Source organism: Sorghum bicolor, chromosome 2 (genome assembly GCF_000003195.3).
Source record: "Sorghum bicolor cultivar BTx623 chromosome 2, Sorghum_bicolor_NCBIv3, whole genome shotgun sequence".
Taxonomy (NCBI): Eukaryota; Viridiplantae; Streptophyta; class Magnoliopsida; order Poales; family Poaceae; genus Sorghum; species Sorghum bicolor.
Genome location: NC_012871.2, coordinates 59,249,949 through 59,264,703, shown reverse-complemented (window position 1 = coordinate 59,264,703; position 14,755 = coordinate 59,249,949). Strand labels below are relative to the sequence as shown.

Below are 14,755 nucleotides of genomic sequence, written 5' to 3'. Positions count from 1 at the left end.
GTGGCACCATATTAATGAAGAAAGAGATGATAAGAGTTTCAGAGTAGAGAGAGTTTCATGGGGATGAAACTCTTCTGCATTGTTTTTAAAATATTGATGTGTTGGAAACTGAGTCATAAAACTCCCATTGCGAATGGCCTAAGGCCAGTCTCAATGCACAGTTTCATGACACAGTTACCAAGACTATAAACTAGGTAACCGAGCCATATGAGTTTCATGGGGATGAAACTCCTCTCTCATCTGATGAAACTCCTTCATTTAATGACCATGTCAAGTCAGCAATTTTGCTTATGTGGCACCCTATTTAATGTGCATGACACTCTCATGAAACATGCATTGAGACTGGCCTAAGAGAGTTTCGCTCATTGTTCTCTCTTCTTAAATACACTGTCATGTAATTAAAAATACCTATGTGGCACTCTATTTAACGAAAATGAAACTCATTTGAAACTCCTATGAAAGAGGCCTAAACTATTTTTCATTTATGGTATTCTTGCGTGCTTATGCATATTACATTAGATTATTAGATGTGTATGCAATAAAATGGTCCATTGTGGTTTGCAAGAAAATTAACAAATATAAACAATCTTAGATGTACCAGCTTAGTTTTTTAAAGGTGCAAATTGAAACATAGCTGTGCGCGTGTGAATCGCTGAGTCTGTACTGGAACTCGTGAACGAATGAAACAAAAATCATGACACACATTTGGTACTCGCTGCTCACGTACCGTGTATGACGCCATAAACCTGATGTCACATAATGAAAGGAGGAAAAGACCGAAACGTCTACAACGTTCAAAGAATCCAAAGAAAAGTTGAAGAAAAAGTCTAGGCCGTATATAATAGAAACTGTTAAATGGGGAGGCTTCGATGCGTCACATCTAGCCGGTCGTGCTCACCTTTCTAATCTAAGGGTCAAACTAAATTAGCATTGCTGATAAATATGGCGGCAGTAAGGGCACTCACAATGCAGACTCTATCATGGAGTCTAAAGTTATTTATTACGTCGAACAATGTGAACTTAGAGTCTAAATAAGACTTGGAGTCTTAGTTTTTCTACCTCTTTCTTCAATAAATATGGTGCCACATCAGCAAAATTACATAAATAATATGTAATTAATTGTCTTGGACTCTGTGATAGAGTCTTGCATTGTGAGTGCCCTAATCGATCCAATGCAACTTGCTCAAGTCGTGGGCCCGAAAAAATACTTACACTACTACAACGGTTACACATATGGTGTTGCTTGGCATTTTTAAGTACCAAATGACCTTATTTCTTGAGTTGACGCTACCAATAGAAAGACATCATCCTTCTATGTTCCTATATATTGTTTTCAAAAGGGAGATAGGAATGGTTTATTTTTTCCTTCACATTCCCATGTGACTACGTGAGAGAGCAAGAACATCACCAGAAACACACAAAACAAAAATATATTTTTTAAAAAATGTAGGGGCACTAATAATGGTCACATTAATACGAGTACCAATTATTCTTGTTCGTTTCAGCTTATTTATCGAATTTATCAGCTATTCAACAGTGCTTTTCTCTCACATAAAATCAGCGAACAGTACTTTCAATAATGGCTTTTCAGCCAAGCAAACAAACCGAGCCGAAAAGTCTCTTATTTTCCATGATTCTATAAGCTAAAAAGATATAAAACTATACTTTATGAAAAAGAGACTATTAATTAGCAGAGATTTTTTTTCTAACTCCAAAAAGGATACGGTTTTAACAAAACTATAGTTTTTTTAAAAAAAATACAAGATTTACTGTATTCAAAAGTCCACCTGCTTTTGAGAATCAAAGTATTATAGTACAGTACTTCTTAAATACTTGAAAGATAGTAGTTCGAATCAAACAGTGGCTTAATCTGTGACCGGACCAGGGCCTGTGGTTTTTTGCAAGCAAAAGCGACAGAACGAGAGAGAAAGCCCGAGAGAGTGCATGCAAAACCAGAAGCGATGACTTGGCTCAAGTCAACCGCGTTCACAAAAGACTCCACGAATAATTGAAGGCCATCCCTTTCGTTTTTTGGGCGCGCCGCACATGACTAAAAAGCAAAATCAGAAATAAAGTGGGCTAGAGCAAACGATCTATGGGTAGCTAACGCAGTATAACTTTGTTGGTGGAATCAACGTCTTTTACCCACAGGTAGTCAGTCAAGCCGGCTATTTTTCCCGGAAAACTTATGACCTACGACCTACTTCTACGTCTACTAGAAGAACGTGAGCCTCCGGAAGCGTCCAGTACTTCCTTGGTTAAATATCTAGTGGAGTTTCTGACAGAATTAAAACTATGCATATCCATACGTATCTATTGATATAGGAGGGGTAATACGATCTTTTGTATAATTTTTCTAGATTGAGTTTGAATCTTAAATTCTACTACATTAATGATATACATGTATAGATGTACTATGCATAATTTTAAATTTTTTAGAACTCCTAAGTATATTTTCTTAAAAGATTCTTACTATTTCACCAAGTAAAAGGTTTGCGATCAATATTTATTCCTCCTTATTATGGTTATATGTATTTTTTCCAAGAATTTTTTACTTAATCTATTCTATCCACTAGGAGGCATACTCTAGTCTGTTATGATTTCTGCTTTTGAATGAATCAATCAATAATCTCGACTTTAAGCAAATAGATAAGAATGATAATATTTCTATGTAAATTTAGAAGAAATAGTCTGTTATGATGCATACTAAATATTATTAAATATGTTTTTCTAAATTTGGATACAGAGTTATTGATACCATTTCTTCTAAATTTACATAGACTTATTAAAGTTTAACTTAGTTCAAACCTAAGATTTTTTTAGATAGGGGTACTTCTAGTATGCTTTAATTTTGTGTGCGCACAAGTATGCCAATTTCATCAACCTTAAGGCCACCCTAGATTTCTTGAGGTTAGTTTGTACATTATAACATTTAGTTAAGCCAAAAAATCCTATGGCCGTGTCCAAGGCTTAAGATCGCAAGCTCAAGGTGAATCTATATACTGACGTTGCCATGGTCTCATCTTTTTCCTTGCACCACTTGTTCTGCAAAAAGCTCAATTAACATCGGCAAGCACATACTGTGGCGCATCGAGAAGAACTTACCCAATGCATCAGATCCTCCATCCTCCGCCGAGCCCTCTATGGCCAATTCCTCCTAGCTGTCTGCTCCTCCATCTTCGTCTTCCCCACAGCCGGGCATCGAGCTGCGAGCTCCAGCGTGAGATCCAACAAGGCACGCGGCCCCTTCGCACGGACGAGCACCGGCAGTGTCTTGAGCACGACCCCTTCGAGGTGCGGCCCCTTCGTCTGTCGTTGTCCGAGATCCGTCCCCTCCCCCACCTTCTTCAACGACAGCGCCTCCATCCTCACCGTGAGCGGTCCTCTCCTCCCCTCGTCGGCAGAGCAGCACCGGCGGCGTGGCCCTGCGGTTCGCCGGAGTGGCCCTGCGCTTGTCCTCGCTGCGGGAGTTGAACTCGTTGAAGCCGCGCCACTAGCGCCCAAGGCCGCCGCCAGCGCTCTGCGCCCCTGCTCCCTTCACTCTCTCTCTCTCTCTGTTCGACGTTGTGTGGAGACGCAAACAAATCGAGAGAAGAGGCAATTTTGCCTTCTGTGTTGCCCACCACCTAAAATGGATTCTGTGTTTGCATAGTCCGTTAGAGCCTGTTTTGTTACGATAAAACACTGTAGATGACGCATTTTTTGCTATGCGTCGTGCTCTGCCTACTCTGTTGGAGACAGTCTTACTGTCTTACACACCGGAATTGGAACAAGGCACCGAGCGCGCGCTCTTCGTTTTGTTTGGTTGCATTGCAGCACGCGCTAATCCCCGACGCGGTCAATCAAACCCCCCACGAGGCCACGACACGAACACCAGGGAGAAAGGAGAGGAGAATGACGCGCACAGTGACGGTAGGCTGCTGACGCTGTGATCCGTGACGATACTACTATACAGCGCGTGGCTCCTCGTATCGCGACCGGTCACGGCGCGTCGGTCTCGCGCTCCACTTTTTCCACTCAGTTGCGTCACAATTTTCACGACGCCGCGGCCCCCCGGCACGTTCGATCCTCCCGAGTCCTGTGCTCCTCTGTCCCCCTTGAGCCCTTCGCCCGGACCTTCCCCTATAAACCACCCACGCCCTTCCATGCGGAACGCATTCGTGCCGATCCGAGTCTCCTGAGTCCATCCTCCTGACCCCCTCGGCCTCGACAGCTGCGGAGAGACAGACGCACACGCCGCGGTCATCGATGCTGCTCATGGACTCGGCGCGCCGCGCCGGCTGCTCCCCGTCCCCGGTCTGCTTGGACCTCAGCGTCGGCCTTTCGCCGTCGTCGCCGGGGAGCAGCGGCCCGGAAACGACAGCTGACACTGACGACAGGCTTGACCGTCCCGCCGCTGGCTGCAGGGTGGCATCGTCCCTGTCTGACGAGCAGGTAACTGGCTGCACTGCAGGGTGGCTTCCTTCTTCCTTTGCTAGCTCCGCGTCGTCCGGCCGGTCGTCCCTGACTCTATCGGTGGTGTGACTGACTGACTGTGACAGGCCAAGACCCTGGAGGCCAAGCTCACCCAGGTCAGCGAGGAGAACCGCCGGCTCACCGAGATGATCGCCTACCTGTACGCCAGCCAGGTCGCGCGGCAGAGCTCCAGCTCCCCCGACACCACCAGCAGGAAGAGGAGCAGGGACAGCCTGGAGCCGCCGTCGAATTCCAGCGACGGCAACGCCAACGCCAAGGCGGAGCCCGGCGACCATGCCGCCGTCGAGAGCGCCCTCAGCGACGAGGGCACGTGCAGGCGGATCAAGGTCACCAGGGTCTGCACCCGGATCGACCCCGCCGACGCCACGCTCACCGTCAAAGACGGCTACCAATGGCGAAAGTACGGCCAGAAGGTGACCCGCGACAACCCGTCCCCGAGAGCCTACTTCCGCTGCGCATACGCTCCCTCCTGCCCCGTCAAGAAGAAGGTACGTACTAGATTTCATTTCACGCATTTTGTTTTCTTCGCGGTGATCGTCGGCGATCAAGAAGAAGGCAGTCTAGTTCTAGTCTGTCGCTGATGACGACAACTCTGTTCAATCCTTGGAATGGAACAGGTGCAGAGGAGCGCGGAGGACAGCTCCTTGCTGGTGGCGACGTACGAGGGCGAGCACAACCACCCGAGCCCGACGCGCGCCGGCGAGCTCCCCAGCTCCGCCTCCGCGACGGCCAGCGGCCCCGTGCCGTGCTCCATCTCCATCAACTCCTCCGGCCCGACCATCACGCTGGACCTCACCAAGAACGGAGGGGGAGGCGGCGTGCGGGTGCTCGACGCCGCCGAGGCGCCCGACCTCAAGAAGCTGTGCCAGGAGATCGCGTCGCCGGATTTCCGGACGGCGCTCGTGGAGCAGATGGCGCGCTCGCTGACCAGCGATTCCAAGTTCACCCACGCGCTGGCTGCCGCGATCCTGCAGCAGCTGCCGGAGTACTAGTGCCTAGCGTCCCCCCTTGTTTTTAGTACTCTAGAGTGTTCGTCTTCAAAGAGCGGTTCTTTCATCATCAGGAAAGGAAAACCTTGGTAGGAACAGTTTTACGTTTACTGAGATTAGAGCCAAATCTCCCTCAAATTTATAGTCGTAATTTGAAGTTTCTTTGTTCTGGTTAGGATCTGAACTGTACTAGCACTGTACATCTGGCATGTCCATAGACCATAGTTCCATCACGAATATAAATAAGGACCACTGTCAAATATCACTACTGCTTTCTTTTATCTGAAGTTGATCCACCAAAGTATCAATGGCCAAAATTGCGCTACGATTTTCCCATAAAATGCATCTTCCACGAGATTTATCCTACACATCTTACGGTGTTTGGGGTACAGTTTGATTAAAGGATGTGTGTCTGATTAATTAGTTTGAATATAAGCCTCAAGCTTGAAACGCATCCTTTGCTCAAATTGTGGTTCCGATTTGATCTCATTTGTACAATAATTTGATATCCGGTATCTATGTTTTACATTTTTTTAGGCAGAAGTCGACATTCTCAAAGTATATGCAACAACCAATTAATTCAGTATCTGTTGTTTACATTTGTACAATAATATCTGTGTTTTACATCCAATATCTTTGTTTTACATTTGTAAAATAATTTAAGATCCAATATCGGCTTAACCCAATTAATTCAGTCGTCCCCATATTATTCTATCATTTGTAATGCCTAAAACTATGCAGCCTTGATCCAGGATCAATTGCACAAGAGAACTCATAGTTTATTAATACAAGTTCACATCACACTAACAGTACTTAAATTTACATCACAAGTTGTGTTCCACAGTTTAGCACAAGCACATGTTCATACATCAGAGTTCTACTAAGGAAAGCGTAACATAAGTTTGATACGTTCTTATGGCACATGCCACACCCATAAGCTACATCTCACATCGAGGGGACACTAATACTCCCAAACTGTCAAGGGATTGAGGGCATAGAAATATCCATAGATAGGAGCATCCTCCCCTGCAAACTCAGACCGTAGTATCATGAGATACAAGTGTAGTTAACATGGTTTATCCATAAGTAAACAAGGATTATGTACTTAGCATTAGCAAGATATAAATGTCGGTTTTGTGTTTATACAAAAGAGTAAAGTTGACTATGCTCTAAGCATAAGCATGACATAGTTTAACAATTATGAGCAACAAGGATGTGGAGCTCGACGTTCCATGAGTCTTTCCACAAACTCTACTCAGAAGCTATAATACATGAGTAGAGATTAGCCAAATCATTTTCTAAAAGCATATATAGCTATTGTTGAATGAAAAATGTCCGCAACAGACTCTATAAATGACTCTTTAAATTAAGTAGCTCTCCATCCCACCTTATTCGTTCTTTACTTTTGGATAGCCTACCTCACTAGCCATCCTTTATAGAGTATGTTGGAATATTTTAATATCTTTTTGTCAAATCTATTTTAGAGAGTAGCTAAATCAGTAAATTTGACTAGTCTTTTTGTCTAATCTTTTGAAAATGCTCTAAGATCATGATAAAATAACTTTGTAGAGGGGTAGGGCGCTTTACCCACCAAAGACGTGTCACAGCCCATATGACTTGGCGGTGCATAAGGAGTAACTCGAGCATTAACCTTTCTTGAATCTGACCAAATCATCTATTATTCTATTCCAAATTATAAGAAGCTTTAGGTTTTCAAGACAATATCTAGAAGGCTAAAATGTCTTATAATTATCTATTTATATGTTCATGTTACATTTATATTGTTAGTAAAAAATGTAAATTAAATTATTTTTTGAATACAATATTAGATTAAATAGAACCTCCTAATTTAGATCCTGTTTAATATGGCTCATCTTAGATTTTGGTTTTGACTATTATAGAAAAGTCCTACCAAATGTTTTTCTAGAAGAACTAATTTTTAATAAAAATAGAGTGAAAGTTGTTTTGTCGAAGCCACAAATTACGACGGGAGAATGTCAAGCTCGATTCACAAGTGCTTCATAACACGTGGTGTAGTTTTATTGGACGTCCGTACCATGCCGAGTGCGGATGGTCCATATAAGATTTTTTTTAGTGCAGCAACTGCCAATAGTGAAGCCGCGTGAGGCCCATCCATCCCACGCGAGGTGAGCCAAATCAATGAAACTTTTTTCTAAAACTAAAAACAATAAAACTAGTATGGCAGAAGAGTTTTATGTTTAGAATAGTCCGATATAGAAACATTAGTTAGAGCATCCTCAACCGTTTTGCAAATAAGCTTTGCATTCATGTATTTGTAAAAAAATCTTAAAAACACTTATCCAACGGTTTGGCATTTAGACTTTGCAATTTTGTTAACTTGGCAAAAAGAGAGGAATGATTGGCATATATGCCAAACCTGTTCACACTTGGCATTGGGAAATTGGCGCGAAGTGATTAATGCCAAACCATTGGAGATTGCCTCTTTTCACCTTTGCCATATTTTTTTGAAACTTGGCAAACTCTCTCATTTGCCAACCAATTATGCAAAACGGTTGGGGATGCTCTTAGGAAGTTAAATTTAGAGCATCTCCAACAGTTTGCTATTTTTTACTTGGCAAATTTTGTGTTTTGCCAACTCTTAAAATAATATGCTAAGTAAAAAAAGAAACCTTCTTCAAGAGTTTGCTACTTTTGACTTGCTAAAACAAAAAAAAAACCCACAAGCAATTCTTTTTTAACGGTCACCAGTTTCACCGTGACTCCTATCGTGAGCAGACATGTTTTATTCATGAGTAGACAAGTTTTTTTTGATGTCCTTCCAGCACTCGACAAGTCGACATGGACCAGCGCTAGCAGCTGCAAGCGACTTGGACCAACATGCAGGCCTATACACGTACAGAGTAGATGACAGGAGCATGTGTCTGACAACCTGATAGGAGCATGCAGGAGCAGACGACATGGACGGAGGCGACTCAGACCAAGAAATCGCGATGGCAACCAAGATAGGCACGCGTATATTTGCGCGCTAGGAGGCATCAAATACCAAGTTGCTATTTTTGTCAAGTTGATTTGCCCAACTGTTGGAGGCAAATTTTTCCTGTTTTGCTAAAATTATATAAATGTCAAGTTATTTTAACAAACTCTTGGAGATGCTCAGGAGAACTCTTCAATCTGCTCTCAAGAGCCCCCTTGACAAGAGGGCACTTTCCAAAGTTGACGAGAACTTTACCATCCCATGACGGCGGAAAAATGTTGCCATTGGCTCCATTCCTGTCATTTAGTCTAGGCCCAAACTCAGCCCAGCCCACATAATAAAAGCGTTCTGGTCATTTCCTTCACCGGCCTATTCCTGCCAAAGCCCAAAGGTGCTGATCCTCTCACCAAGAAAAAAGAAAAAAGAGGATCAAGGCTACAAGTCACAACTCACAAGTGACAACTACTACTACTTTAGTCCGGACAGCGGAGCATGTTGGGCTATTTGACAGAGGTTTTGCCGGCTTGGGTTCCACCGGCCACCGCTGCCGCTGCGTTGTCACAAAGGGAGCAACGCTGGCCGCTAGGGCTGTTTCTTGTGGCCTTGTGGGCTGTTCTTCCGTGGGCTTTTGGTCCAATTGGACAGTGGGATCTACATGTAACAAAACTCTGTATGTATTTTTCTCATCAAAACCTCTGGGTATTTTATAGGATAATACGCGCCGAGCCTGTAACGTTTGTTACTGCCTGAATATTCGAGTGAAGAATCACGCTTGGCTAAAGAGTTATGACTGAAAATATTATTTAATAATTTATTATGAAAGATATTAACTGTCGATAGATAATTTGAAGCAAACATATGACCATGCATGTTTCGTCATTTCGTTTCACACAGTTTGAGGCTAATGGACGCAGTCGATCTCGATCAGCATTCAGCTAGTAGGTACCACGTGCACAGAAGAATGAATCACTTTCCGTCTCTGTCCTCCAAACAGAAACATCCCCCAACCCCTACGATCGAGCCGACCATATTTTAGAGCAAGGTTAATAATAAAAGCTAAGTATTTAACTATAAGCTAAGTGACTAGAGCTAAGTTATATAGTAAGTTGTTTTATATTTGTCTTTAAGATGTTTTCTCTTTTCTATTCTCCCTTACAACACTTGCTATTTGGGTCCTATCTATACCTCTGTGTCTAGCTTTGTTCTTACATGAGAGCTAAGCTATCATCTCTCTCGTATCTTCTCTCCTCTACATCAGCATTAACTTGGCTATAAGCCCATCATTATACTTGCTCTCACAATCAGATCAAGTTTTTTATGTTGTAAAAGCGTATTTATTGACAATCAGATAGTAGCCTAAATATATACTAAACATTGTTTAGCTAGTTATCAGTTTAAAATAGAGCCAGAACTTGGACAATTACCATTTGAGGGTTGGACTGTGGTATGGTCTTTTATAACATGTCCTAAAAGCATAGTACAGCACGACGGGTTGTACGCCATGGCTTTATATCTTGGATCTTGTGCTTGGATCGACACAGCTCGAAAATAGCTTATAGCGCTACAATAAAATTATTTGGTATTATTTATGATCTTATTCTTGAATAGAGTACGAAAATCAATGAAACTTGTATGAAAATAATATAGAGGATTGTGACCGAGGCAAAGATGTGTCATGCCATACTGGCATGGCCTAATGTGCCTCGATGTCAAGAACTCAAGATCCACAACACCACAAAGCATGAGAGGATCGTGTCATGTCGAACAGCACGGGCCAAGTCTCACCTCTAGTTTTAATTCTCGACTTATAATGCCTATTTTTTTTTCTACTTTACTACAGGATACTTCTTTCGTCAATCTAAAACTCAATCTTTTAAAAGTGATCATATATAGAAACAGTACATATTTGCGTTTACTAGGATGAATGTGGCGTGCATGTATGTATATGGATGTCTTATATTCCGGAGAAAAATGGCAGCCAGCTGCTAGTTCTTCATTGCGTTACATTGTGTTCCTGCTCTCATATCTCGCACTACAGATCGAGACGAGAGACCTTAACAGTGGTGCCCAACTGCACGATCGACGTCGGCAAGTCAGCTTGCTAGTTCTCGGCGCGCCTTCGATGGGTCACTCGATCACGGGCATACTGCCCAGTTGCCGGCTCTGTCTTTTGCATGCCGAACTGCCCAAGTGCCTTCCCACTCACACGAGTACACGACACGACTGATGTGATGAGCACGGCAGGCATGCAGCTCGATCACCGCCGGGGATGTTCGGCACCGCCGCACAAGCTACAGCTAGCAAAGGGGTCTTTTTTTTTTTTTTGAACGAAACCGGCAGGAGAGCTGCCTATTATATTAAAGAGAAAGAGCCTAGATAGACACTGTACAACTATATACAGAAAAGATCTAAAAAAACAGCTACAACTCCAAAAACCTCGCCTTAGGAACAGTTTACATAAGTGGCGGAGGGAGGGGGGGGCTGGGGGGCTACAGCCCTCCTCGTGGGCCGAAATTGCTTGGAGCAGGTCTTCAGCCCGGCCCAAAAATTGTTGACCTCAAAAAAAAAACCTCATTCGCACGAGAGTCTCGACGCCCACACGGTCGCTCGCATCCTGCGCCCTCGCTCGACGCTCATTGCGTCGCTGTGACGCCCGGTCGCCCGCTCTACCGTCGCCGCCGGCCGCCGCCATTGCTGCCTGGTGCCCCGGCCGGCTCTTTCTCCGCCCCTCCACGGCTCTTTCTCTGCCCCTCGCCGGCTCGCCCCCTCCCCTCTCCGCGCGGCCGCCACCGGCCACCGCTGCACGCTGCTCCACGGACCGCGCCGCCGGGACAGCGAGGGAGGCCAACCGGCCAGCCAGCGGCCAGGCCAGGCGCAGGGCGCCCCCCAGCGCAAGCGCGCGGTGCACGGCAACACCAGCCGGCCAGCTGCCAGAGCCAGGCAGCCCGCCAGCCAGCCCTAGGGTTAGGGATTATGCAAGCAAGGTGAAAAGATCCCTCTATTTTTTTCATTACTGAATATTGACTAGATTTAGATTCAGGCCATTACTGATTTACTGATTGGTTTGAATTTATAGAATGGAAAAATATTTTTCTAAGAAAGATAATTCTAGTAAAGAGAGTCGAGTATTCAAGTTGTATTCAAGGCCATTACTGATTTACTGATTGTACCAAATATGGGGGTTTGACATTTGCAAATTATGTAGCATTGAGGGTGGCGGTTCAAGTCGTATTGGTTCAAGTGGTGTCAATTCTTAAGCTGGAAGACTTCTTGTATTTAGTACTTTTCTATCCTTCTATGTATCTTTGACTTTAACTACTTTGAATCCATATCAAATTATCAATCTAGGTTATATGTACTAGTATACTGTATCTACTGAGCAAAACTTTTGTTCGCCTTGTTCTTTAGCCCCCCCTCCCCTCTCATCCGTTTCTGGATCCGCCACTGGTTTATGTCAACGCGCAAAAAGCAAAGGGGTCTTTCGCATACTTGAGCTTTCGCGTAACGAGCACAAGATGCTGGACTAGCTAATACACTCACACAGTTTTGTTTTGCAGACGAGACGAGACGAACCCTTTGTTTGCGTCGTCGCTCGGCGCTCGATCTCCCACTCTGTGTTCGTCGTTGGCGTTGCATCCATGCACGCGGCGACCAACGACCGCTCCATCGATCCCTGCCAAAGTGCCAAAGCAGCAGGGTTGACTCGTGGCGTGTCCACCAGCGCAGTCAGCTCGAAGTCGGCCAATGATCATGTGTGTGACAGACACTGTGTGCATGCAAAGTGGTTAGAGACATGGTCAACCTAGTTGCGGCCGCATACTTGTATTGTGTAGTGTACCACGTTGTTTTTATGCAGCGGCCGCCGGACGATGTCGACGGCAGGAATCACAGGATACTTTTGGAGTTTATCTGGGCCTCTAGTTGCTTCATCAGGACTGGTGTTACAAACTAATTAACTGCTCAGCCTAACTGCATGCATGTCTGCATTAGCACTACTGCACAAATGGTTCGGTCGCCTGGTCCATCAAGCTGGACGCGGGGACTGATGATTAGCTCGTGATTCGTCAGGTCGATCAGCAGGCTACAACAACTACAATGTTTCTTTTTCTCCTTTGGCAAATAAACCATAAACAATAATGGTGGAATATATAAGTTGGATTACTGTCTACCGTTTACACGAATGTTAGTTGAGCCACAACATGGGGGTAGCCTCTGCTTTGGGTTTTCTTCATAACTTCAGAATTCGCAGCTGGGACGAGATAACAAAGCTTTGACCGGGTCCACACCGTGCTTACGTTAAGAAAGCAGTACCTCATTTTTCTATTTTCATTTTCTCAATAAAAAAGAATGCCAAGAAAAGGATAGCCAGTTTTGACAAGGTAAAATTATGTCTTTGATCAGAACATAATAACGAACAACTGAAGTGTCACCAGGAGACATATATATATGTGTGCGCACTAGTTCATCATCAGTCAGAATATTACTAGCTACCGCAGACACCGAGAATCCGGGACACCTTCTGCATCTCGTCCGGGCACGCATGCTGCATGTTCATGTTTTCTTCCTTTTTCCGTTCCTCATTCGACGAACCGCCGGCCGCCGTTCGGCCATGCTGACAACGTAAAGAGAGGCATCGCTACGGGCGCTTACGCTGAAGAGAAACAGCTTTTTGTCCTCGTCTTGTTCGTTTCTTTACCACGAACATATATGCAGTAGGATTTTATTTAACTGTAGTTCGGGCATTTTAAAAGCACCCCTTCGCTGCATGTGTGAAGATACAACAGTCTCTGTTTATGAAGTACTCCAACTGCACGTCTCAAGTTCTTATACCATCTCTAAATGCATGCTCCTCCGTCCACGAATACAAGACGTGATTTGACTTTTAGTACGGTCTTCAAGAAAATATTTTAACCTATAAATTCTCTTAAAATATATAATTTATAGGAACAAATGTTTGATCATTAAAAAGTATTTTTAAATATAAATCTATTGTAACTACTTTTATAATACAAACTTTTGGTATAATTAGACTAATTGCTATTCAAAGGTAACAATGTTTGAATTTTAAAATGCGTGCATGCCTTATATTCAGGGATGGAGGGAGTAACATATTAAGATATTCCCGTCATCACAATTCTAGAGTCATCCTATTTTAAACTTTCATAAGTTCAACCAAATTTATAGAGAAAAAAACAAATATTTGCTACAGAAATCATTATAACTAGACATACCATGAAATGTCTTTTTATGGCGTACATATTTATTTAGTGTAATAAATGTAGGTCTTCTATAAAAACTGATCAAACTAAAATAGTTTTACTAGGCACAATTCTATAAGTTAATTTATCATGCAACAGATGGAGTATTTTATACTACCTTACTATTACTTGTTGGATTAGATTCCATATTTGTTTTTACAAGAGCTAAAATACATAAACTATAGAAATTTTCATAAAAATGAAATATCTGATCATCAATCTTCTAGATCACAATCACCATCTTAATGTTACTATTTGGAGACCTCCAACTAAGCATACACATTAATTCTCCCGAGTTGACAAAAAAGATAAATCCAAAAAATTACAAAAATCTTGAAGTTTAACCTTTAATTTGTTGGATTATAATCATCATTGTCAACAATATCCATTGGCTCCGACTCTTAATTGGCATGCGGAGCCCTTTCCAAAAACAGGCGTTTGGCATTGCTCCTGCAGGAGCAGGAGCTGAAGCCCATACAGATACACGAGCCCTGTCAAATAGGCTCTTAGTTGAGAGACAAAACCGAGCTTTTGAGGTAAAAGTACGGACGAAGAACATAAGATTTTCCGCCTTAAAGAAACATGAAGAGGAGTTAACATTGTGACTTAGTTGCTGCTAAGTGATAGCTCACACCCTAGAGTTATTATTTTTCATGGCATACTATGGCTTCATTATTGACTTGAGCTGAAATTTCTCTTAATGAAACACAGGCCAACAATGGACATGTTCGAGAAAAAAAAAGACCTAGGCTGAAAATTCTGAAATAAATCGAGTTCATACATATCAATCATCTTTTTTTTTTCCAAATGCGAATTGACAATTTCAATTGTTGATTGAAATTTCCAGTCCAGAAAGTAGTTAAGATGATAATCATGACCTTTGAGTTGAAAGCATTCAGTTAGTCTGCATAGAAGATCCACCCGTCTATTTCCACCACTGTCAACCCACATGATACGGTACAACTTGTACTACTACTAATCTACTACTGTCAACCACTGAATCAAACACTTGACTAGTCACACACTAGTCATAGCCGTCTTCAGCTTATCATCATCCATTCCATTCCATTCTGATG

At 43.2% G+C, this 14,755-nt stretch overlaps 1 protein-coding gene across 1 annotated transcript; it reads left to right on the top strand.

The window, feature by feature from the left end:
• On the top strand, positions 4,141-5,746 carry LOC8060252 (WRKY transcription factor WRKY76). The gene is made up of 3 exons (XM_002462339.2): positions 4,141-4,434; positions 4,542-4,964; positions 5,094-5,746. Exons 1-3 carry the CDS (start codon positions 4,249-4,251, stop codon positions 5,466-5,468), a joined length of 984 nt encoding a protein of 327 aa, XP_002462384.1. The 5' UTR covers positions 4,141-4,248; the 3' UTR covers positions 5,469-5,746.